The sequence below is a fragment of the Talpa occidentalis genome, unplaced genomic scaffold, assembly GCF_014898055.3.
Source record: "Talpa occidentalis isolate TD23 unplaced genomic scaffold, MPIMG_talOcc4v2.1 talOcc4.8, whole genome shotgun sequence".
Taxonomy (NCBI): domain Eukaryota; kingdom Metazoa; phylum Chordata; class Mammalia; order Eulipotyphla; family Talpidae; genus Talpa; species Talpa occidentalis.
This window is the reverse complement of record NW_023605194.1, coordinates 52,848,433-52,871,173: the sequence shown is the minus strand read 5'-3', so window position 1 is coordinate 52,871,173 and position 22,741 is coordinate 52,848,433. Positions and strand designations below refer to the sequence as shown.

Here is a 22,741-nt window from a genome sequence, read left to right as displayed (position 1 = left end):
TGCAGCAAATATAATTGAATAATTAACGAGTAAGGGCCTTCCCTGGTGGTGCAGCAGTTGAGCGCTGGGCTGCGAAGCTGCCCGCAGCCTCCGCATCGCCGGTTCGATCCGGCCACCAGGCGAGGGTCCCACATGGCACACAGACATCTCCTGCCACGCCTGCTGCTCCCCTCAGGAGTGTAATTCGTCAGTCTGTCTGTTCTGTTCCCTGCTCTGGTGAATTCTCTCACCCTCTCGTGCTTCTGACTGTACCCAGTGCTTGTATAAATAAATAAATAAATCTTTAAAAAAAAATTAACAAGTAAAAGGAAGCATACATTTAGCTACTCACTTGCGAGCAAACCGACTCCACTTGCCAGTGATCCGACCCAGGCTGTTTTTCCTTTTCCCTCTCCAAAGGCGTCTAGCCATTCTATGTACAAGACTCCAACAGCTAACGGAGATCCATAACACAAAAACTGAACAAAGAAGGAGACCAGTACAATCACCCAGCCCCATCCACCATCAGGTGACTTTTTAAATTCCATTGTAAGGTAAAGTCAAGGAGAAGATTCTCTGTAGATCCTAAAGAAAAACAAACAGAAAAGAAAAGCATGTTGAGAGTATGGTGGGGCAGAGCATTTTGATGAAAAATATCTCCCCCTAAATTAAAGTATAAAAAAGTTTCTTTATAAACATATATGGAAAAGCACAAAAATTATTGTTGACATATCAAGTATGATATTACCATTTTTTCATGATTTAAATAATACATCCACATGATTCCAATTTTTTTTAATTATTAAAAATCATAAATTGAAAAGTGTCCTTCCCAAATTTGTGTCCATTTACCTGGTTCCCACCCTGACTCAACCACAGGAGATGATTGTTTGGTTTCTTGCCACCCATGGGGCTCCCCAAGAAGCAGACACTTAGCAGGAAGGGGGTATATTAGGACCACTTTCTTCTTTTGGAAGGAATACAAAACGGAGGGAGATGGTAAACTAATATGCAGTATTAAGAAAAGGAATAGGATTAAGACAAATACTATATGATTTCACTCACATGTGGAATATGAAGAAACAAAACAAAGAAATAGACAAAACTAAATCACAGCAAATCCTTGGATCTGACTGCAAAATTGAGGCTACCCAAGGGGGAGGGTAGAGGTGTGGAACAAACTGAGAAAGGGTCCAGCAAACTGCGGTGGGTGATTATGGGTGCTTTGGTACTGGGTGTGATGTGTTAACATACATCTAAAGAGGTACGAACCTATACCCTCATTATTGTAAACTAACATTACCTCAATAAAAATTAATAGTCTTATATAAATTAACTAATTGATTAAATTAAGACAACAAAAAAAGAAAAGAAAGGGAATTTCTGAAACTGGATGGCTCTTCATGAATGTCCTGAGTCTGACGAGGGAGCCGATCTTTCCTAGCCCCATGTTGATCATACATTGAGTGTACCACCCAGGAAGAGGGCATTACTGTAATCTATCCCCTTAGAAGCTGTTGGTTGAAGGCTATTTGCCAGCAGCCCTCCAGCCCCTGGAGCAAGAAATCTTTCATTCCTAAAGGGAATTTGTGCCCTGTCAACAGAGCACAACGTTCACCAACTTGAGTATCTTGCAGAGTTTCTTCATACAGACACAAGCAAAACTAAACAGTCTTACAGTAGGCTCTTTTTCAACAAAAGCATTGTGTTGTTCTTGTAATCAGGGAAATGCAAATCAAAACTACCATGAGATACCATCTTACACCAGTGAGAATGGCACATATTAAAAAAAACTAGCAACAACAAATGTTGGCGAGGGTGTGGAGAAAAAGGAACTCTTCTGCACTATTCGTGGGAGTGCAAACTGGTCCAACCACTATGTAGAGCTGTGTGGAGATTTCTGGACCTACTAAACATAGAGCTTCCATATGATCCAGCAATTCCACTCCTAGGTATTTACCCAAAGGACACAGAAACATCAATTCCAAAGAACACCTGCACCCCTATGTTTATAGCAGCACTATTTACAATAGCTAAGCTTTGGAAACAGCCCAAATGCCCAAAAATAGATGACTGGATCAAGAAGATGTGGTACATATATACCATGGAATATTACTCAGCCTTCAAAAAAGATAAACACATGCAATTTGCAGCAACATGGATGGCGCTGGAAGGATCATGTTCAGCGAAATAAGCCAGAAAGAAAAAGAAAAATACCGGATGGTCTCACTCATAGCAGGAATCTAGAAAACTTAAATAAGGGACCAGGAAAATGAATAACTACAAGAAAGTGAAAATCAAAATCAACAAAAAACTATGAACCAGAGACACTTTTTGGGGAGTGGGGGGGTGGGAGGGGAGGGATTGGGGTCAGAATGGGGGGGGTTGCAATTGTATGGGGAATATAAAAATAAAATTTATTATTCAAAAAAAATAAAATAAAGATGATAATTACTGTGATAACAATAAAAAAAAGCATTGTGTTGTAAATTCTATTTCATGCCTTGTTTTAGTCATCTAGCACCCTTAAGAGAGATTTCCCCTATCAATATGTATATCCTCAGTCTTTTTTTATAAGTACATATGACTGTACACTTGTTTATTTATCTACTTATCAAACAGGCAAAACATACACATGGTTCAAAATGAAAAAACTGAAAATATCTTGATCTTCCACTTTACCATCTAATCCTCTTATCTTCTATAGGTAACACACACTTATTACTTCTTTTATCTCTTTCCAGAAATTACTATGCATACATAAGCAAACTCATGTATAGATGATTTCCTCTAGAGTTTTACAGAAACAATAACATATTGTATACATTTATATGTGATTTACTTTTTTTTCCACTTGACAAATATCTTGAAGACCTTTAATATCAATACACTGTACCATTCCTCATTCTTTCCTTAATGTTACAGTGTATTCCAGCAATTGGCTCTTCAATTCTTAACCAGTACCCTATGACTTACAATGAAAACCACTGCTGCAGTGAATAATCTCATATATACATACATCTTTTTTAATATGTTTATGTGTTATATAAAACTCAAAAGAGGAATTGTTGAGTCAGAGGGGTATTTGCATTCATCATTATAATTAGTATTACCAAGTTGACTTCAAGGGATTGAAACAATTCACATCACCCCAAAGAATTTTGGATGTGTTGTAAAACTTGAATTTTTGCCAATTTGTTGGTTTTCAAAAAAGTACTCCATTACAGTATTTCAATATAGTTTTAACTTGTATTTGCATGAATGCTGCTTTCATTTCATAGATTAAAAATATTCTGTAATTCCTATCTAATTCTTGGGTACATACAATAGGTACAGTTATAGATATTCTATTCTTTCCCATTAATCTCTCTATTCACTTACTATTACATTAATTTTATTAATATGTCTTTTTTTTTTTCTCTTTTTTTTTTTTCTTTTTTTTTTTTCTCTTTTTTTTTTTTTTTTTTTTTTTTTTTTTTTTTTTTTTTTTTTTCTCTTTTTTTTTTTTTCTCTTTTTTTTTTTTTTCTCTTTTTTTTTTTTTTCTGGGTGGCTGCAGTTCCAGGCGCTGGTGGGGAGGCTCCTCACCACTGCCATCCTCAGTCCCACAAGATAGCAGCTCCTGCCTGGTTGCAGGACCAGGCTGGCAACCTCCCCTGATGCTTCCTTTCTCCCTCAGGGTGCCCACAGTTTCTACCCCAGAGGGGGTGGTTGGGAAGGAGAGCCCAAGTGAGCACAAGCTGGCCCTCCAAGCAAGTGCCTGGAGGTGAGTAGACAATAGCAGTCTTCCTCAACCCCCGGTCCCTTAAATGCCCACCAACACTTCCCAGCCTCTGGCAACTTGTCATGGAAACAGGGCCAGAAAACCCGGTTTTCAGGGATTTTTAATATTTGGGAGAGATGCAGAGGTACAGGCATCAAAGGAGTTTCCAGCAGCCATAGAAACACATCTGGTCTTGAAACACACTGCAAGCATCACTGCTGCTTGTCTCCTTTTTTTTTTCTTTCCAAGGTTGCCCCAGTTATTTTTTTAAATAGGATTCCACTGGATAATTGTGGTCCAAAGGCCTGCCCATGACACAGATCCTCCTGGATCATTCTGCCACATGGTTCAGACCACTTTATGAGGCAGTTAATTCTATCAATCTAACACTTCTGACTTCTAGAAAGTGCTCCGAATAACCAAACCTTGCCCATCTGGAGGCCTCTACCTGTCAGCCAGGTTCTCGCTCCCGGGGGGCAGTGTGTCCCCATACACCTGGGGGTTGAGGGTGGGCCGCAGTCAAATCAACAAAGGTTCACGTGCCCCTTGTCAGCTGAGTGGCCCTGCACACAGACTTGACCTCCCCTTGCCTCAGTTCCCTTCTCAATAAAGTGGGGAGAAGGGTCACTGCAGAGCATTGTTAGGAGGTTCAAATACGATGACAAGAGGAAATCACCCAACCCAGTGCCCAACACGGTTGTTTATTGTTATTGTTCTTCCTTCATTTTTTTTTTTTTTGAGCCACAGTATGACTTTATTTTCATGTTTATATTTTTTTTATTTTTTTTTTAAATAATAAATTTTATTTTTATATTCCCCATGCAATTGCAGCCCCCCCATTCTGACCCCAATCCCTCCTAAAGAAATCTTTTTAACATTTTAATTTCTAGTGGAGCTAAGTTCCTTTGCTTTCTCTCCAAGATTGCATACTTTTTTTTTGGGGGGGGGGACCCTCGCCGTTGGCTGGGGAACTAACAGGGCAGCCTCACAGCCCAGCGCTCAACCACTGCGCCACCAGGGGAGGCCCTCAAGATTGCATACCTTTTTCAATATTTTCTTGGTACCTCTTGTTTGACAATTTTTTATATGAATATCAGAATCAGCTTGTCTTGTTCTAAACAAAATCTAATTGAGTGAAATTGATAAAATTGATTTAAGAAAATCAATCCTGGGGCCTCCCTGAGGGCGCAAGGGGTTAAGACACAACCTATGAAACTATCCACAGCCACTGCAGCATGAGTTTGATCCCCAGCCAGGGAGCTACCCACATGGTGTAGCAGACCTCTCCTGACTCACCTGCTGCTCCCCTCAGCAGTGTATTTCAGTCAGTCTGCCTGTTCTGTTCTACAATCTGTCTCTGGTGAGTCCTCTCACCCCCCACACCTCTGGCCCCTACCCCAGTTCTTGTATGCATAAATAAATAAATCTTAAAAAAAAAAAAAAAAGAAAATCAATCCTGTTATGATGCTGACCCTCAGAACATGTCATGCCTTTCCATTTATTCATTAGTCTACTATTTTGAGTGTTTAAAGTTGTTCCCAACATTGCTTTTTGTCTAGTATTTTATCTTTTTTCTTTTAAAGATTTATTTATTTATGCATATAAGAACTGGGTTACAGGCCAGAGGTGTGGAGGGTGAGAGGACTCACCAGAGACAGAGCGGGGAACAGAACAGGCAGATGGACTAAAGTACACAGCTGAGAGAGCAGCAGGCAAGACAGGAGAGGTCTGCTGCGCCCTGTTAGTAGCTCCCTGGCCAGGGGATCAAACTTGAGCTGCAGTGGCTGCATACAGCTTCACAGGTTGTTTCTTAACCCCTTGCGCCACCAGGGAGGCCCTATTTTATCCTTTTTCTAATATTATAATTGGGGTTATTTCTTTGATTTGTATTCTGTTTGTACATGTAAAAGTTGTTGATGCCTGTATACTAATTTTGGATCACATTCTTAATATTTATTTATTTTGTAGGAGAACTGTGGTGTATGCCAGAGATACATGGAGTGAGAGGATTCATCAGAGACAGAGTGGGGAGCAGAAAAGGCAGAGCCACTGAAACATACTGCTAAGGGGAGCAGCAGGCGAGACAGGAGAGGTCTGCTGTACCATATGTGGGTTAGCTCCCGGGCCCAGAATTGAACTCAGGCAGTCTGGGTGATATTACTGAGACTTACCCCTAGGCCACCATGGAGGACCTCAGTAAATAGATTTTTGGATGATTCTATTAGGTATATCTAATATACAATACAGTCATACAGTCATCTACAAAGAGTGATAATTGGTCCTTACTTGAATTCTTCTAATTTCCTTGTTTTGACTTTGCATTGAACAGGACATCCAGAACAATATTAAAAAAATACGAATATATATATATATTCGAATATATATATATATATTCGTATTTTTTATATATATATTCGTATTTTTTTAATATTTAATATATATATATACCTATTTTCATGGGAATGTCTTCAAATGTCATGGTTGCTGCCTCTAAAACTTAGATTTAGGGGCCTCCCTGGTGGCCCAGAGGTTGAGCGCTGCTCTACAAAGCTGTCCACAGCCTCCGCAGCGCTTGTTTGATTCCCCGCCTCCCAGGGAGAACCCCACATGGCGCAGCAGACCTCTCCTGCCCGCCCGCCCGCTGCTCCCCTCAGCAGTGTCTTCGGTCCATCTGCCTGCTCTGCTCCCCACTCTGGCTCTGGTGAATTGTCTCACCCTCCCGCGTTTCTGACCTGTACCCCAGTTCTTGTATAAAATAAATAAATAAATCTTAAAACTTAGATTTATTTCACAAAGTTGAAAAAGTGTTCATATTTTTTTTCCATTTTTGGTGTCATTATGAAAAAAAATTTTATGTTTTATGAATTGTCTTAGAAGTACATAGGGAGACGATTATGATGATGATGATGATAACTTGCAATGTAATAAAATCTGTCTTTTCTACTATTTAACCATTCTTAAAGTACTTGGCTAATCTTCCCTCATTAATGTACTACCTTGATTACGTCTGTTTATACTGGGGAGCAGGGAGGATATTTTTAATTCATAGCTGAAATTTCTATGTCTTTTGTTTTAAATATGTTTTGTTAACAGAAAGATATTTTAAAATATTTTGAGAATGTTCCTTCATTCTCTAAGTTCTGAAGCAGTTTATAAGGCCATTTGGAGACCCAAGTTCTGACCAAAAGAGGCACCCATCTAGTCTGTACCTCCTGTGTCTCTTCACCATGCCAATTTTATAATCAAACACAGTTTTCTTTGCTCACAGATTTTGCCAAGTTATTCTCCATAGTTGTTTCATCAGAAAATAGGTAGTGATGGTAGGGTATCATTCATCCCTTCATACACTAATTAGATGGTAAAACATTTGCTACCTTAAAAAGGTCTGAGTCAGATCCATCATTTACCTATGCTTCAGTAAATTTCTTCACTTTGACATTCAGAGCGCAGGGCAAAAACCACATCATCATCTGCCACGGGTATTTCAATATTTAATAACTGAAATATATTATAGTGCCTAAAAGTCGGTCTGTCAGGCCACATGATTACATTAGCAGAAAGAACACTCCAAACTTCCAAATGTCAGAATCTTTGAAATAATCAGATATGCCCCTTCATAAAAGTTTACTCTCTGGTGTCTACGTTATTGTAAAAGTAAACAAAATAATTCTGACCCTTCTAATGCCAATGTAGTAATCTGATATTCCTATCCAAAATCCCTTTTAAAGAAAAGACAGGCTTAATTCCCTAAATAGGTAATATATGATAGCAATAGCCAAAGTAAGACTAAAAGATATAAAAACAAATATACAAGAAAATTACACATTTACATAGGCAAAGCGTCAGAATCATGAATTAAGTGAGTATATTCAGGGGAGGAGGAGCAGTTGTCTTAAAGATGAGAAGTGAATGACTTCCTTACTAGTTTTCAGACCTAAGTAGACAGAAATGCCTACCTAATGCACAAGTACCTTTGCTTTACCTTACCTTGTCTCAGTTTGCTTTGTCTTTCCTTGGGTGACATTTCAACACACAGGATAGGAGCCAGAGAAATTCTTTTCACGGTAAATATTTGGGACAGCAAACTTTGAAACACAAGACTCCCATATATATCTGACTAGAAAGACAAGTTTTTATTTAGTTTATGACTTGTAATTGTTAAGACATGTATCATCTCAACAGAACATGGTGAAAAATATGTTTCTGTCAAAGTAACACTTTCTCCTGTAAGTTCCTTTATTCCTTAGATGCCACTCACCTACTTCTCTGATGTTCTATGTTCCCTTCTCTAAGGTGATTTCACATATAGGTTAGTCTTTATACCCATCCCATTTTGTAATGGTACCTGATTACCTTTGGGGAACTTAGGTCTTCCTATGGGTAGCTGGTTGGAGGGACTGTTAATCAAAATTCCTTGATCTTGACCCTAGAGTGGTACCTAACCCCAACAAGGTCAGTAGGACCTTAATCCCAGTATCCTGAATCTTGACTGAAATGTCATAAGGAAAGAAAAAAATACGTGATTTTACTGATATCAGTGGTAATGCATTGAAGAGACCCTCTGTCAGTTCCTACTACCTTGACTTCCTTAGTGATGATTCCCAAGACTTGTTTCTCTCGCCTCCTATTTCTTTCTAAAAACTAACTCAGTAAATTATTTTGCTAAGGTAGCTGGTATTTGTTTCTATTTCTTGCAACAGAATGAACATACTGTGAGTACACAGTAATTTCAAATTGATAATTTTAACTCTCTATATCCCCCTTGGTTCCATTTAGGTCAAAGGTTATGCTCAGAAGTATAGACTATGCCACAGAATACAGGAACTATAGATATGTCATATCTTTTTTTTCCTGAAAATTTCTTTGATTATCTATCCCTCCTAGTTAATATCTTATGACCCAGTATGATAAAAATCTCTGGTCTGTCATTCATTAAATAAAAACTTAACTGAAATTTTCACTAGCTCACTTATCCTAAAACTGAAATTTATTCAAAATATTTTTGACTGCTTATAATAAATTATATTGTACTAGATAGCAAGTGATATCAGAAGACATATAAGGCCTGGTTCTTGTCCCCTGAGAGCTTATGACTCATCAGGAAAGAGAGATATGTGCACAACACAGAATATATTCAGTGCCCATTGGATGGATAGACAAGACATATTTTGAAGTTGGAGAAAAATAAAAACAACCAAGGCTAAAATAGGAGAAAGCCACATGAAGTTGATTCTAAAGAACAATGGAGAGATTCACAAAAGGGTGGCTCGGATAAATGGAAAGGCAGGCATGAACATGAATGTAGAATCAGGACAGGCCTCGTAAGTTTGGTTGAAAGGGAAGAGGGAAGGTCTTGTAATACTTACAGAGGAAAACAAGATTAGAAAGATTACAAGAAGCCTGTATTTATAACCCCAAGATAAGATTCCTTTCATACTTTTTATAATAAATCTTGGCATTAATACCAGAAGGTATTGTTTTATTTGGATCCGCATACCATATGTATATTCAAAATTTTATCCAGAGTGTTAATAAACCCAAACTCTGCATGGCAATACGTCTTATAAAACTGTAAATCAGAAGTCATTTTGAAAGACAATTTGAAAAGCATTGTAATTTAGGGGCAGTTTGTCATACTACATCGTCTGTTAGGATATCATAAGATTAAATTTAACTTATAATTTAAGAATATGTCTTATCTTCAACTTAAAATTTGACTATATTTCACATATTATAAATTCCCTTGTTGAAGACAGGAGAGCATGAAATAAAACAAGCCACAATAATATATCATTATTCAGTAAAATTAGATTTCCCTTAATATAAAGAATGACATAACTCCTAAAGTTAGATTTGCTTTTTTTTCAAGATTTATTTTTTATTTATACAAGAACTGGGGTACAGGCCAGAGGCGCAGGAGGGTAAGAAGATTCACCAGAGAAAGAGTGGGGAGCAGAACAAGCAGATGGACCGAAAGCACTACTGAGGGGGGCAGCGGGCACGACAGAAGAGGTCTGCCATGCCATGTGGGAATCTCCCTGGCTGGCCGGGAATCGAACCTGTGCTGCAGAGGCTGTGGACAGTTCCACAGTGCTGTGCTCAATCCACTGTGCCACCAGGGAAGCCCTAGATTTGCTTTGTTAAAGGGAAAGGAGAGTTATGCAAATTGCAAGACATTTCCTCTGGAAAATAAGTATATTGGTGAAAGTCTACATTTCACTCATGCTAAAGCTTTTAAGCTCCAATGTCTTAGATTACATCTAATTCTGTTCAAATAATGCCAATCCTTTGTTATTTCCTCAACTCTACACTGGCTGAAAATGTCTGTTCTCCCAAATGTAGGATGCCAGAATTACATATTTGACATTTATGAACATTTAATATTGACACAGATGCTTTCTGTTCCTGAAGTGCATGAATGTGTACGATACTGTTTTTGCCAAAAATAAAGTGATTTACAGTTTTTGGTCCATTTTCAGTTGACAGTTGCTGCTTACCTTTGTTTTCCCCAACAAAAATTATTCTCTAATAACCTCTTTTTTAATGTTTTCTATGACTATCTCACTAAAGAGTCCTAGACACATTTTTGACTTGAATTATAGAAAGAAGTAAAAATACTAAATTTTTGTTTAAATCTCAGCAACTTCCAAATTACCTGGTGCTGAAACACTGTAACGAACTCCCTAGGATCATGTGACTAAATCCTGGGGAACAAAATTGTTGAGTCCAGGTTAGTTTTGTCATTTCTAGTCATCCATGGGCTGTGTCAAAAGTCTAAGTCATACTAGATTTCATGAATTTCCTTCAGTTATATGTCTGCCATTCTTATTAAATGTAATGCTATAAATCATGGGTGAAAATATGGAGAACTGACTCTTATGTTACTAGCAGGAACAAAAAGGCTTCAGTCATTTTGGAAAACTATTTGAGATGGGAATGGGGAATGACTGTTAAAAAGTGAAGGTTTCTTTTGGCGGTGATGAAAATGTTTGAAAATTATTTTTTAAAGTTTCAAAAATAGATGGTGGTACAGTTGGCACAACTCTAATAAAATCCACCAAACTGTACATACTAAATGGGTAATTGCATAGATGAATAACAATAAAGCTGTTAAAACAACAAAAAAAATGCAGAAGCTATTGGAAATAATGTGTCACTTCTGATTTCAAAATAGGTAGCACAATTTATAAAGTAAAAAGCAGACCTATTGTGCAAGAAGCAGTTGTAGTATTGATACTGCTCTTTTCCCTATGATGACTTTTCCCTTTTCAAACATTTATTCCCATCCCACTGCCACCCCCATCACGACCATCACCACTGCAGCCTGGGCAAAGAGATTCTGGGAATTGAGAAAAATTTCCTTGGGAATTCTCACAAAAATGTAGATAAATAAATAATTGTTTGGGTGTTTTAGTAAAAAGGATGATAAACAAATAAGTCTTGGGAATTCTAATATAATATAGGTAAATACATAGACTTTAATATATACTGAAACTCATAATTTAAATTAATTAAGTTCCATTTAATGAGACAAGCATAAGAGATATAATTAAGATGTACAAATAATTATGCTGTTTCTAGTTCTCAAGTCAGCCTTCTGCCACAGCTATTATTTCACTCTACTTTCACTTTCCTATTTCTTAAGTAGCTTCATTATACAATGTTCGAAGGCTAAAATGTGCAACATCTGCAATCATCAGTTGCAAAAGTCTCAACACACTTATAACAGATTTTTTGCAATTTACAAGTAGCATAAAGCTTTAAAACGTTTCCCCAGGGTTAGAAACTAACTTTTAAGTGAATTTACTATTTATTGATTTATATATGAGCAAACATAGTCACATTAACACTACTATTAGTACTCTAAAAGATATAATTATTGGACTAACTGTCACTTTCTAATGACAAACTCACTGCTGTTTATGACTTCTCTTCCAAAGTAAATAAATTTTGTCATAATATCGTTCTTAAAGGAAAAAGCTCATCCTGTTGTCTTTTTAAATAAATTAATAAAGCTCTGTAAAGTCAAGTCATCCTCATATTTTATGCACATTTATGTCTCTAGGTTTACAATTCTAAAGTATTTTTTTTAATATGAAATAGCTATAAAAGAAATGAACTTCAAATAACAATTTTAGTACAACCGTGACTCTTTCTATAGTGACTTTAGTCAGATTGTCTCAGAAAGCAAGAGAGGACTAGGCAACTTCAGTGTCCGACTTCTGGTATATTGAATATCAAGTAAGAAAAAAGTTAAAGGGCTGTAAAAATCAAGGTATCTTCTAAAAGATTAAACTTTAAAAATTAAAGCTATCAGTCAACTCAAAATGTCCATCAACTGATGAACAGATTTTTAAAAAGTGGTATATCTACACAGTGGAATATTAGTTAGCAATAAAAAGGAAGAGTACTGATATATGCTACAACATGGATGAACCTTAAAAACATGCCAAATGAAAGTAGCCAATCACAAAAAAAAAATAGTATCTGACTCCTTTTTTATTAATGTTCAGAATAGATAATTCATAGGGACAGAAAACAGATGAGTGGTTGCACAGGGTTAGAAGGTATAAGGGAAAAAGGGAAGTAGCTAATGTGAACATGAGGTTTATTTAAGGGATGATGAAAATGTTTTAGAATTGATTGCGGTGATGGTTGCACAATACTGTGAATATACTAAATCACCAAACTGTACACTTCAAATAGATAAACTGAAGGGTATGTAGATTATATTATAATGAAATTATTATTAAAAATAAATGCAAACCCCAACTATATGCATTTGTCAAAATTTATCACATTATATATTCATAATTATTGAATTTTATTGTATATAAATTATTCAATAAAGCTTTTTTGAATTAATGTTATAAACACATAGGGTTACAAAGACCATAAATACAGCCTGATTTGAAGATAAAAATTAACAATATCTTTATGAGCCCTTTGATAAATGTAAGACTCCTCCCCCAGCAAATGGCCCTCCTCTCCACCCATGTCCACACACACTCCCAGTTTCGGATTTTTATAAAGGCAATAAAACCAGATTACTTGTTGATTACTTCATTTGTATTTTGCTGCTCAGAGGAGTGATTTGTTGTCTCCTCCAGTACAGGACTGAGTAAGCACCGTAAAAGAAGAATCTAAACAATAAACACAAAACATAAATTCAAGGTTTCTGAAGTAAACATCAGTAACCTTGGTTACTTTAACATATAGAGGAAGGATGCAAAAGACAACTATATTTATTGATTTATATAGTTACATATTTATATATATAACAGTCTCCCTTTATTCCTCTTGGTTTTATCATAAAGATGAGGTAGAAAGGAGTAGGGGACATTTTCTAGTATCTGGTCTCAGAACAGCAAGATCTGAGTAATAGTCAAGATCATGGGCTTTGTCATTACATATATAATTGCGTCCCGATCCAGTCTAAGCTTCTTACATGTGTTTTAGAGCCCATTACTTAATGTCTCTGAGCCTCAGTTTTCTCATCTATAACATGGAATAGGAGTGAATTTAAATGCAAATTTCAGTGGCTGGCACACAGTAAAAAAATGTTAACTATTACTTTAGGCAAATAATAAATGATTTCACTCATATGTGGAATATGAAACAAAACAAAACAAAGAAACAGATCAAAAAAAAAAAACCAAAAAACAAACACTTGGAATCTGACTACAGAACTCTGATGGGGGGGGGCACAAGATAGGGAGGGGAGATCAGCAGACTGTGGCAGAGGATTGTGTGTGCCATGATAAATGTTCATTTGAAGAGCTCTGGACCTGTATGCCCAAATTATAGACAATGTGCAAACATTATCTAAATTTTAGAAATTAAATTATTTTAAAAATGATAGCTATTACTTTAATGATCATAAAGGATTTCTGATAATTTCATAGCCACTTTCTAAGGAGCAGTTACTAGTTACATGAAAGTTCTAGAGCAACTAGTTACTGAATCACTTATAAATCTAGAGCTTCTAAGATTTTTAATCCCTAGCCATTTCTTAATAACTATTATAAAATCAAGATCTGCATATTGGGAGATTGCAATTTGGAATAATTCAAAAGTTGTTTCTACTATTAGGATTTTATTTCCTTTCAAGTTTCTGGTTCAAGGCCTAAGCATTTTTAGTGTTTAGAATCTCAGATTTTGTATATATTTTTTAAATTTATTTATATATTTACATAAGAATCAGGGTACAGGCCAGATTCACGGGAGGGTGAGAGGATTCACCAGAGACAGAGCGGGAAGCAGGACAGGCAGCCTGATGAAATACACTGCTGAGGGGAGCAGCGGGCGCGACAGGAGAGGTCTGCCGAGCCACGTGGGACCCTCACTGGCCAGCTGGGATCGAAGGGATCGAACATTGCAGAGGCTGCGGACAGTTTCACAGCGCTGTGCTCAACTGCCTGCACCACCAGGGGAGGCCCTCTGCATATTTTAAAGTCACCCTACAATTCTGACACAGGTCACCTGCAGATATACACTGAAAAATGCTGTTCAACCATAGCCGTTTCAACCCCAGCGCACTAGAATCATCTCGGGGTTCTTAAATATCTCCTAGTCAGGTCCTCCATCAGACTGCTCTGGAATGCAGCCTGACTCCTCCTGTTCTTTTGAGTTTCCCTGGTCATTCTAATGTGCAGCCAGATCTGAGCATCATGCCCTGTAGGTCGGAAGAACAAGTTTTGACCAGTGTCCTATCTTCTATCCTAGTGGAAGGAAGACACAGGTGAGGCAGCAAAAGGGGTACGGAGGGGGAAGTGGAGGACTGGAGAATGGGCAAACTCTTCACCCTGAGCCCCCCACCCCATGCAGCAGCCACAATTAACTGTCCTTTTAGCACTACCCTGTCACCTATTCTGTCGAAGACTTTACCCTCAAAAGTCTCTATAGATCATCACATCTCGGTTTCGAATAGAAACAAAAGCAAAATTTCTTGTAGGAGTGATGACCATGGCAAATTTATCTTCTTGATTTTCTATAAAAACCTTGGGAAAATTCAAAGGGGATCATGGCTCATGATACAAAATCTCACAATGATGATACATCCACTACTGGCAAATTTGCAGGGTTGTTCTTTCAACAAAAATAGGAGAAAGCAGTATAAGAAACTCTATCCAAACAACTCCTATGAAAACAACCTCTAACATTCTAACCTAAGTAAATTGGAAAGTTACATAAAAGTAAATCTATCTCTCCAAAGAATCAAGACTTTACATGAGTGAACAGAATAATTGGACCTTTTCAGGAGAGCATGACTTTTATATTTCTCAGCACAAAGAAGCACAGAGGGAGAGCACAGGAAACAATGATTGCCTCCTCTGTCTTCACATGTGACACTGAGCTCCGCTCTCACTGGTAGTAGCAATGCATTAGCCCCACACTTAATTTGGCAAATCCCCAAAATCTGTTGGAAAATGAGCAGTTTTACCCTTATGGCTCCAGAGACAAGTACATATCATTGCCAATGAAAGAGAAAAATGTGTTTTGCCAATGGCCAAGCATGATTGCATGCCTCTAAAGAATCACTCAACCACCCATCAGCCTTCCTTCTGCTGTACAGCAGCCCAGAAAAGACCCAGGGAGGAGCAGCCAGTGCCAACATGGTCAAGCACCTCTCTGGGTTTAAGCCACACACCCTGACCAGTCTCTGCTCTTCCCAACAAAGGTAGGATGGGGTCTCCAGGAAAACCCTAAGAAGATTCTAACTATAATGATAATGTTGATGGTAATAGTTATAACTATAATAAGGCTGTCAAGTGTTAATGGAGTCATCTATTAATTTGCTCAAATTAACAAAACAACCTCTCATTTGGGGAAGGTAGTGGGAGAGAGGCTGTGATCTTTTCTTCAATAATGGTATCAAGTGCACATACATATATCTGTATCTATAAATATGAGAAGACATATACTCTAGAAAATTTAGCATTAGAGTAAGAAGAGCGCAATAGCCTTGGGTCCAAGATAACCTGAGTACCCATCCCAGCTCTGACACTAGCCCAGAGTTTGACCTTAAGCGAGTTACTTAGATTTCTTTGTCCTTACTTTCTTCATGTTCTTTCTACCTCTCTGCATATAGTAGGCATGCAATAAGTATTGTTGAATTTAATAGAAAAGAACATTAAGCTCTCATTTGGAAGCAATACACATGTCTAAAGCAGTGTTGTTCAGACTATAGATTATGTCACTATGGGTCATGAAAGCATAGGAGATCATGAGCAGTTTTTTTAAAATGGAAATTTAAACTAGGATAAAATAGATGAGAATTAAACTATAAGAACGCTTCCTGTATGGTGGTAAAGGTTAAGTACTATTCTGAGAAACTCTGCTTCAGTGTTTACACATATGCTGGGTCATACTGTAAACTACAACTTACTCTGAGTCACAGTTGGAAACAATGCGTGGTCCCTGATCTAGAACTTGGACAATGCAGTAATTTCTCCTGGGCACAGAGTTGAGGCTCTGCTATCAGCTGTGTGACTTCAGGTGACTTCCCAGCCTTCTCAGTTTCTTCATCTATATAATAGGAATAGTAAAACCTCCTTCCTCAGGATTTTTACAAGAAACCGGCATTAATCCCTAGGAAGCACTAAGTGTGATGCTTGACATACAGTAAATGTTTGTAGACATTGTTACTGTTGCATCTTATACATGTTTTCTTTAAAATAACTTGAAAGAGTACTCTCCCTGCCTCTGCTTTCTCATTTCTTCATCACAGTCAATGTAATGATTTCTAGAGTCCATGCATCCAAACCTAGCAACAAAGCTGTCACTATGGTGTCCCATACTTTCTCAGCACTCAGTCAGTACACCCTGTCTTGACACAGTTTACCTCTCTCTTCTTTGTTTTTTTCTTGTTGAAAAATTATAAGTAAAGGGCCTCCCTGGTGGTGCAAGGGGTTAAGACACAGCACTAGGAAGCTATCAGGAGCCACTGCAGCATGAGTTTGATCCCCAGCCAGGGAGCTACCCACATGGCACAGCAGGCCTCTCCTGACTCACCTGCTGCTCCCCTCAGCAGTGTATTTCAGTTAATCTGCCTGTTCTGTTCCCCAGTCTGTGCCTGGTGACTCCTCTACCCTCCCCCCGCCACACACACCTCTGGCTTGTACCCCAGCTCTTGCATGCATAAATAAATAAAAATCTTTTTAAAAAATTATAATAAAAATTTAAAATTTTAGAAGGTTTTACAAATCCACATTTTGTCCATATGCTATTAGATATATAGGTCTTTTAATACCCAGCTAGTAATCTGATTTGAATGTCCCAAAACCAAGTTTTGGACAGTTTCCGAGAAGAAGACCCACAAATCTGTGTTCCCAAGTCACTGTCACAATTCAGCACTCAATCCCTGCCCTTTCCTTACCCCATGCCTTTGACTCTTCAGTCCAAACCAGCTGCTAGAAGTGGCTCTAATGCCTTTTTTCAACTTGCCTACTAACAAACTGATTTTCACCCTTGAAACTCACCAACAGTTAGTCAGTCCCCCTCTAATGTCTCATACCAATTTCAGAAATCTTGCTATTATAACATTTATCACAATCTATTATTATTTGTGAGAGAGTCTAATATGCATGGCAATCATGCATCACTAGCACAAAGAAGTGTGCTTGGCACATAGTAAAATTCAACAAATGTTAATGAAATGAATGAATGCAAAGAAAACCTACTTGCCTAAATATTCTGTCCATTAAAATGATTAATCAATATATTTCACTTAACAAAATAACTGAATCATTTAGAAGTTATTGCAGAGAGAAGATGTGGGCACTCCCTGCAAGAGCTTAGAGCCAGCTTCCATCACTGACTCTTAATGACTAGTCAACTACAGGGTAAAATAAAGAGATTGATTTTTTAAAGTTAAATATTTTATCAATATAACATGAGATGGTATATCTTGTGTAGCCAGGTAATTACCTCATTCTTTCAGATTTGGTTTTAAATCTTAAACATCTGGGGCCTCCCTGGTGGCACAAGGGTAAGACGCACTTTGAATCTACCCGCAGCCACTGCAGCACAAGTTTGATCCCCAGTCAGGGAGGTGATACACATGGCGCAGTTGACCTCTCCTGACTCGCCCGCTGCTCCCCTCAGCAGTGTATTTCATTCAGTCTGCCTGTTCTGTTCTCCACTCTGTCTCTGTGGATCCTCTCACCCGCCCCCACACACACGTCTGGCCTGTACTCCAGTTCTTGTACACATAAAATAAATAAATCTTAAAAAAAAAAAAAAAACGTTAAATATCTAGTGCTGGTGAACATACTTGCTTCTGTGCAAAGGAGACCTGACTTGTCATTGGAGCCAAGACAAGAACAAACTGCAGCTCAGAACTGCCATTCAGAGCCCTGTTTGTCCTCTTGCAGTTAGCTCAGTCACAATAAGGTAAGTGCTTTCTCCAAACATGTCATTCTAGTTTTGTTTGTTTACTCAGAGTCTTCCTTTCTACTGCCAGTATTTCCTCAGAACTTTTCAGTTAAAATCAAACTCACTCATTTATAAAATAACTCACTGATGTAAAGTGAAGACTACATCAGTCGGTCAAATCCCAGAAACCCAGCTTGAAAAAAGTATACTAAAGAATTTCAGGGTCTCCCTGGTGGCGCAGGGGTTAAAGTCTCAGCCCTATGAAGCTACCATCAAGCACTGCTGTGCATGAGGTCAATCCCCAGCCAGGGAGCTAACCCACATGGCACAGCAGACCTCTCCTGACTCACCTACTGCTCCCCTCAGCAGTGTATTTCAGTGGATCTGCCTTTTCTATTCCCTACTGTCTCTGGTGAATCCTCTTACCCCCTGCACCTCTGACCTAGACCCCAGTTCTTATATGCATAAATTAATAGAAATAAATCTTTAAAAAAATTTCATGGCACAGTTCCCCAAGGAATCAGAGTTAATCAAAATAATTTAGGATTGGAATTATACATAATCCATTACTTTTGCTTTAATTTAATTGCTTGGATCCATATAAATATGCTTCAAAAAAAAAAAAAACTTACACCACTGTATTAACACAACTCATTTAACAGCCAAACCCTTAACTAATTCAACTAGCTACAATTCAAGAACATCTCCAGACAGCTCTGTTTAGAAAGAAAAGCAGACTACATGGTAAAATCTTGCCAAGTGAAAGTGATAAAGATTTCTTTGTCTGAACACCATAAGTCACAATATACACCTTGTCCAAATGGAAACCAAGGATCAATTTTCCAACTGGTTATTATCTCACATTGGGGTGAGGAGGAGGAGCAGGAAGGAAAATGTTTATCGAAACAGCACTGGGTCCGGAATTAAACCTCACAAATTGTCCCTGAAAGGGATAATTAGCACAAGTAATTAACTGCTGGGGCCTCTGAATTATATCAATAGCAGGGCTATGTAAAAAGGACTTTGTTTGACCTTAAGGCCTTATAGATTTATCATAGTCCATTACTTACCAAAGAGCTCCTCCAAAAGGTATCATAATTTAAAGAATGGTGAGCACTGGAATGAATATGTTTTAGCAAAGGGGAAGAAACGGGTTAGAGATAAGACAAATTGAGTCTGGATCATGTAAGTCTGAAGCCTGAAGGAACCGTGGAAATCATCTAGCAAAGTGGCAATACTCAAGCCAAATCTGATCTCTTGGTTTCCAAAAGTCTTTTGTTTTTGACCCACCCAATTGTTTTTAAGCAATTGTAAGTGAATTGCCATTCTTACAAAATTGGGAAATTTTACATAAAAATTAGAATTTCTGAATTCTCATGAAAATCAGAGGATTTGGCAATGCAGGACCCTCATTGTTATGTAATAATTAGCTGCAACTGAGTAACATTGGCCCTCATTGAATGGGCACATTTTCTCCACTGGCCTAAATAGTATTCTGGTGAAGAAATCTGTGATGATGCTAACTATTTAACTGTGTTCTTTTGCTTAATGTGTGTTTTGTATAATTCCCATGTGATTATGTAGAATGCACTCTGTTGTCTGAATACACATGTTAGTGTATCATGTACAAATTAGTACATTTGCTATGTCACTTTCTGAATTTAAAAAATCAAGACAGCAGTAGGGCTCCTGCCTGCCTGCAACTATGCAGGTGCTTCTCTTCAACCTTCTCCCTTTGCAAAGCAGCAGAGGCAGCTCTCCCAAGGCTGCCCTCCTGTGACTATGCAGGCCTCTTCTTGTAACAAACCTGCCCAGTTTAGAGGCAGCTCTTTCTTCCCGCTTGTGTCCGTGCAAGTATCCCCTACTTCCCTTCCCTTTTTACCCTTTTTATAATAAACCTGTCCTGTTAAATATTAAAAAAAAAAATCAGGACTCATGGCAACATATATAGGATGCTGAAATGAAAAAACAATCTGGTGCATTTGGCAGATGTATTGGGAATAATAAGAATTATATTTGAATTGACACTCTTATAGAGAATCTGGCAGTCCAGTCTTTGTATTTCATGCTGTCATATTTGCTAATGGTTTTCTCAGCTCATATCCCCACTCATCTCAAACTGTTTAGGAGTTTCTTTTGGGTGGATTATTAAAAGTATGGGATTATAATATATGTATGTGTGTGTGTGTATGCATAAGTATACACAACACACATACATTGGAATATGTCCCATCATTGAATCTGTAAATAAAATTAATGAGAATAATGGGTAATATACACAATAACTATAAGTAACACAGTATAATATGCAGTAGTAGTAACTCCCTTTTCTGCAATTTCACTGAGGTTTCAGTTACCCATGATTAACAATGGTGGCAAAATATTACATACAATAAGATATCTTGAGAGAGAGCCCCCATCCATATAACTTTTATTACAGTACTAATGTTGTTTTATTATTGTTAATCACTAACCATGCCTAATTTATAAATTAAACTTTATCATAGGTATGTATTACAAGAAAAACAGGGGTTCTATACTAGCTACAGTTTCATGTATCCATTGGGGTAGGGGGGATCTTGGAATGTTTTTGTCTCCAGGTAGGGGGAACTACTATATTTGAAAGTTAAGAGAGTACATCTCAAAAGCTCTTATCATCAAAAATAAAATTTGTAGCTATACACAGTGATAGATATTAACCAAATTTATTGTGGTAATCATTTTGCATGGTTTGTCATATTCCCCAAAATCTAACCCAACCCTATCTCCCAGTCTTAATCTTAAATTACAGAAACTAGCCAATCCAAGCTGACCTGATTCCTTTGAATAAACCCGACAACAGTACCACTCTGCTATACCCTTGATCCAATGAGCCTCACCATGAAGGAAATCCTCTTCCTTCAAGTGCCAGTTCAAATGCTACAGCTACTACAAAGCTTTTCTCAGTTCTTAACCTTGGATCAACCTCTTCTTTTCTCTGCCAATTTAACTGCACACAATTGATGTTGCTGTCATGATTCCGTTTATATTATCTTGTGTTGTAGATATTTGTAAATATTCCTATCTTTCCCACTAGACTAAACTCTGAAAGCGGGAACCATGTGTTCTTTCCTTGAAGTCAATATTAACCTTAGTTCAATATCATTATGTACAGGGACTACACTGGTATCCATAAAAACACTCCCAAAGAGAAGACCAGCTAGATCAAACTATACACATTGTTCTAATCTTTAATTAAAATTGATACCACTGGGTGATATTTTCTTAGAAAGTTGTAGTTAGACAAGCAAGACATTTTCTTTTCTGCCCTCCCACTGACCCTCTACACCTATATTCATTCCATGGATTAAGTTCAAGAGATATCTCACTTTAGAAAAATACTAAAAATTTGGGAATTTAAAAGACTGGGGTAAGGAAGTAAAGCTTGAAAATCTGACCACATGTGTCTAATGGTCATTCTCTAGTTCTATTTTTATGATCACCTAAAGCACCACGATCTGCTCAGATACAGATTCAGATAACAACCAATGCAACATCACTACCATTTTTGCAAAGTCAAAAGTCAGAAAAGATTTCCTAAGGTCCTGATATTACACCCCATAACTTTGGTTCTTCCGTGTATTCATCATAAAGATATGAAAGGTTCTTGGTGCCCCACTCAGGTATACACAAAAGGGATGAAACAGAAAAGGATAGTCTTAGGCAGTCAGTGGTGCTAAAAGTATGAGTTGTTGCAAAATTCCAGATTAAATTTTATGGATTAAACTATTTTATTAAGTAATTTCTACTTCCCTGGGCCTTACAAAAAAACTTAACTCTGGCAATGATATGGATACCAATCCTATTGTCTGCATTCACATATTTTTTAAAAGCAAAAATTTTTAAAAATTTACATATATTTTTTAATTGTTTAATGCATAATCTGTGCCTTCATTTCAGAATTCTCTCTAGTGTCCTCTTCTCTGTCTGAACCAGCCAGCATTTTTTATAGCTAAAAACAACCCAAATTAAGGAACTGTTAGGACATACCAAATAAAGGGAAGTCCATGGAACAAGTAAAAATCCTACTTTGGGGGTGAGGAATCTATCTGCAATCTGATTTACTATGAAGTAATCAAGAGTTTAAAAAATTACACCCAACTACCCGTAACCCAGGAAAACAGTACGAAGTTTGTCATATTAAGTAACTTACTATATAAGTAATTAAGTGATATATTTAGTGTAAATCCTGTTTAAACTCCAGAGTGGACTGACCTGCGCTAGACAGGCGTCGCATCCCAAGAAACATTGATTTGTTTTGGATGACCTAGTGTTTTATTGGTTATGAGCTCTCTCAAAGCCTCTGCGCGCTGATGAAGCCAGACTAGGTGACTAGGAGCGAGCCAAGGATAAAGTGGTTAGTACCAAACCTTCCCAAGTTCCCGCATCGCGTCCAGGCCGCGGAGGTGACAACGCTTTCCGCGGCGGTCGCGGGCGCTGGGCTCAGGCGCTCGCCCCGGGCTTGACCAAGTGGTGCTGAACTTGGCAAGGTTGGGCAGAATCTGCCAGCCCCGGGCGCGGCTTTCCTCGCAGCCCAGGAGCACAATCGGCGCCCTAACCCTCCCCGCGTGCACCAACTCCCCCCC

At 37.9% G+C, this 22,741-nt stretch overlaps 1 protein-coding gene across 1 annotated transcript in view; it reads right to left on the bottom strand.

Annotated features, from left to right (window-relative positions):
* SLC16A9 (solute carrier family 16 member 9) overlaps window positions 1-22,741 on the bottom strand; it is a 53,008-nt gene that overhangs the window by 29,703 nt on the left and 564 nt on the right. Inside the window, exon 2 of the mRNA XM_037496332.2 lies at window positions 332-564. Coding sequence (XP_037352229.1) covers window positions 332-527 — 196 coding nt within the window. The 5' untranslated portion in view covers window positions 528-564. The remainder of the gene's footprint in view (window positions 1-331; window positions 565-22,741) is intronic.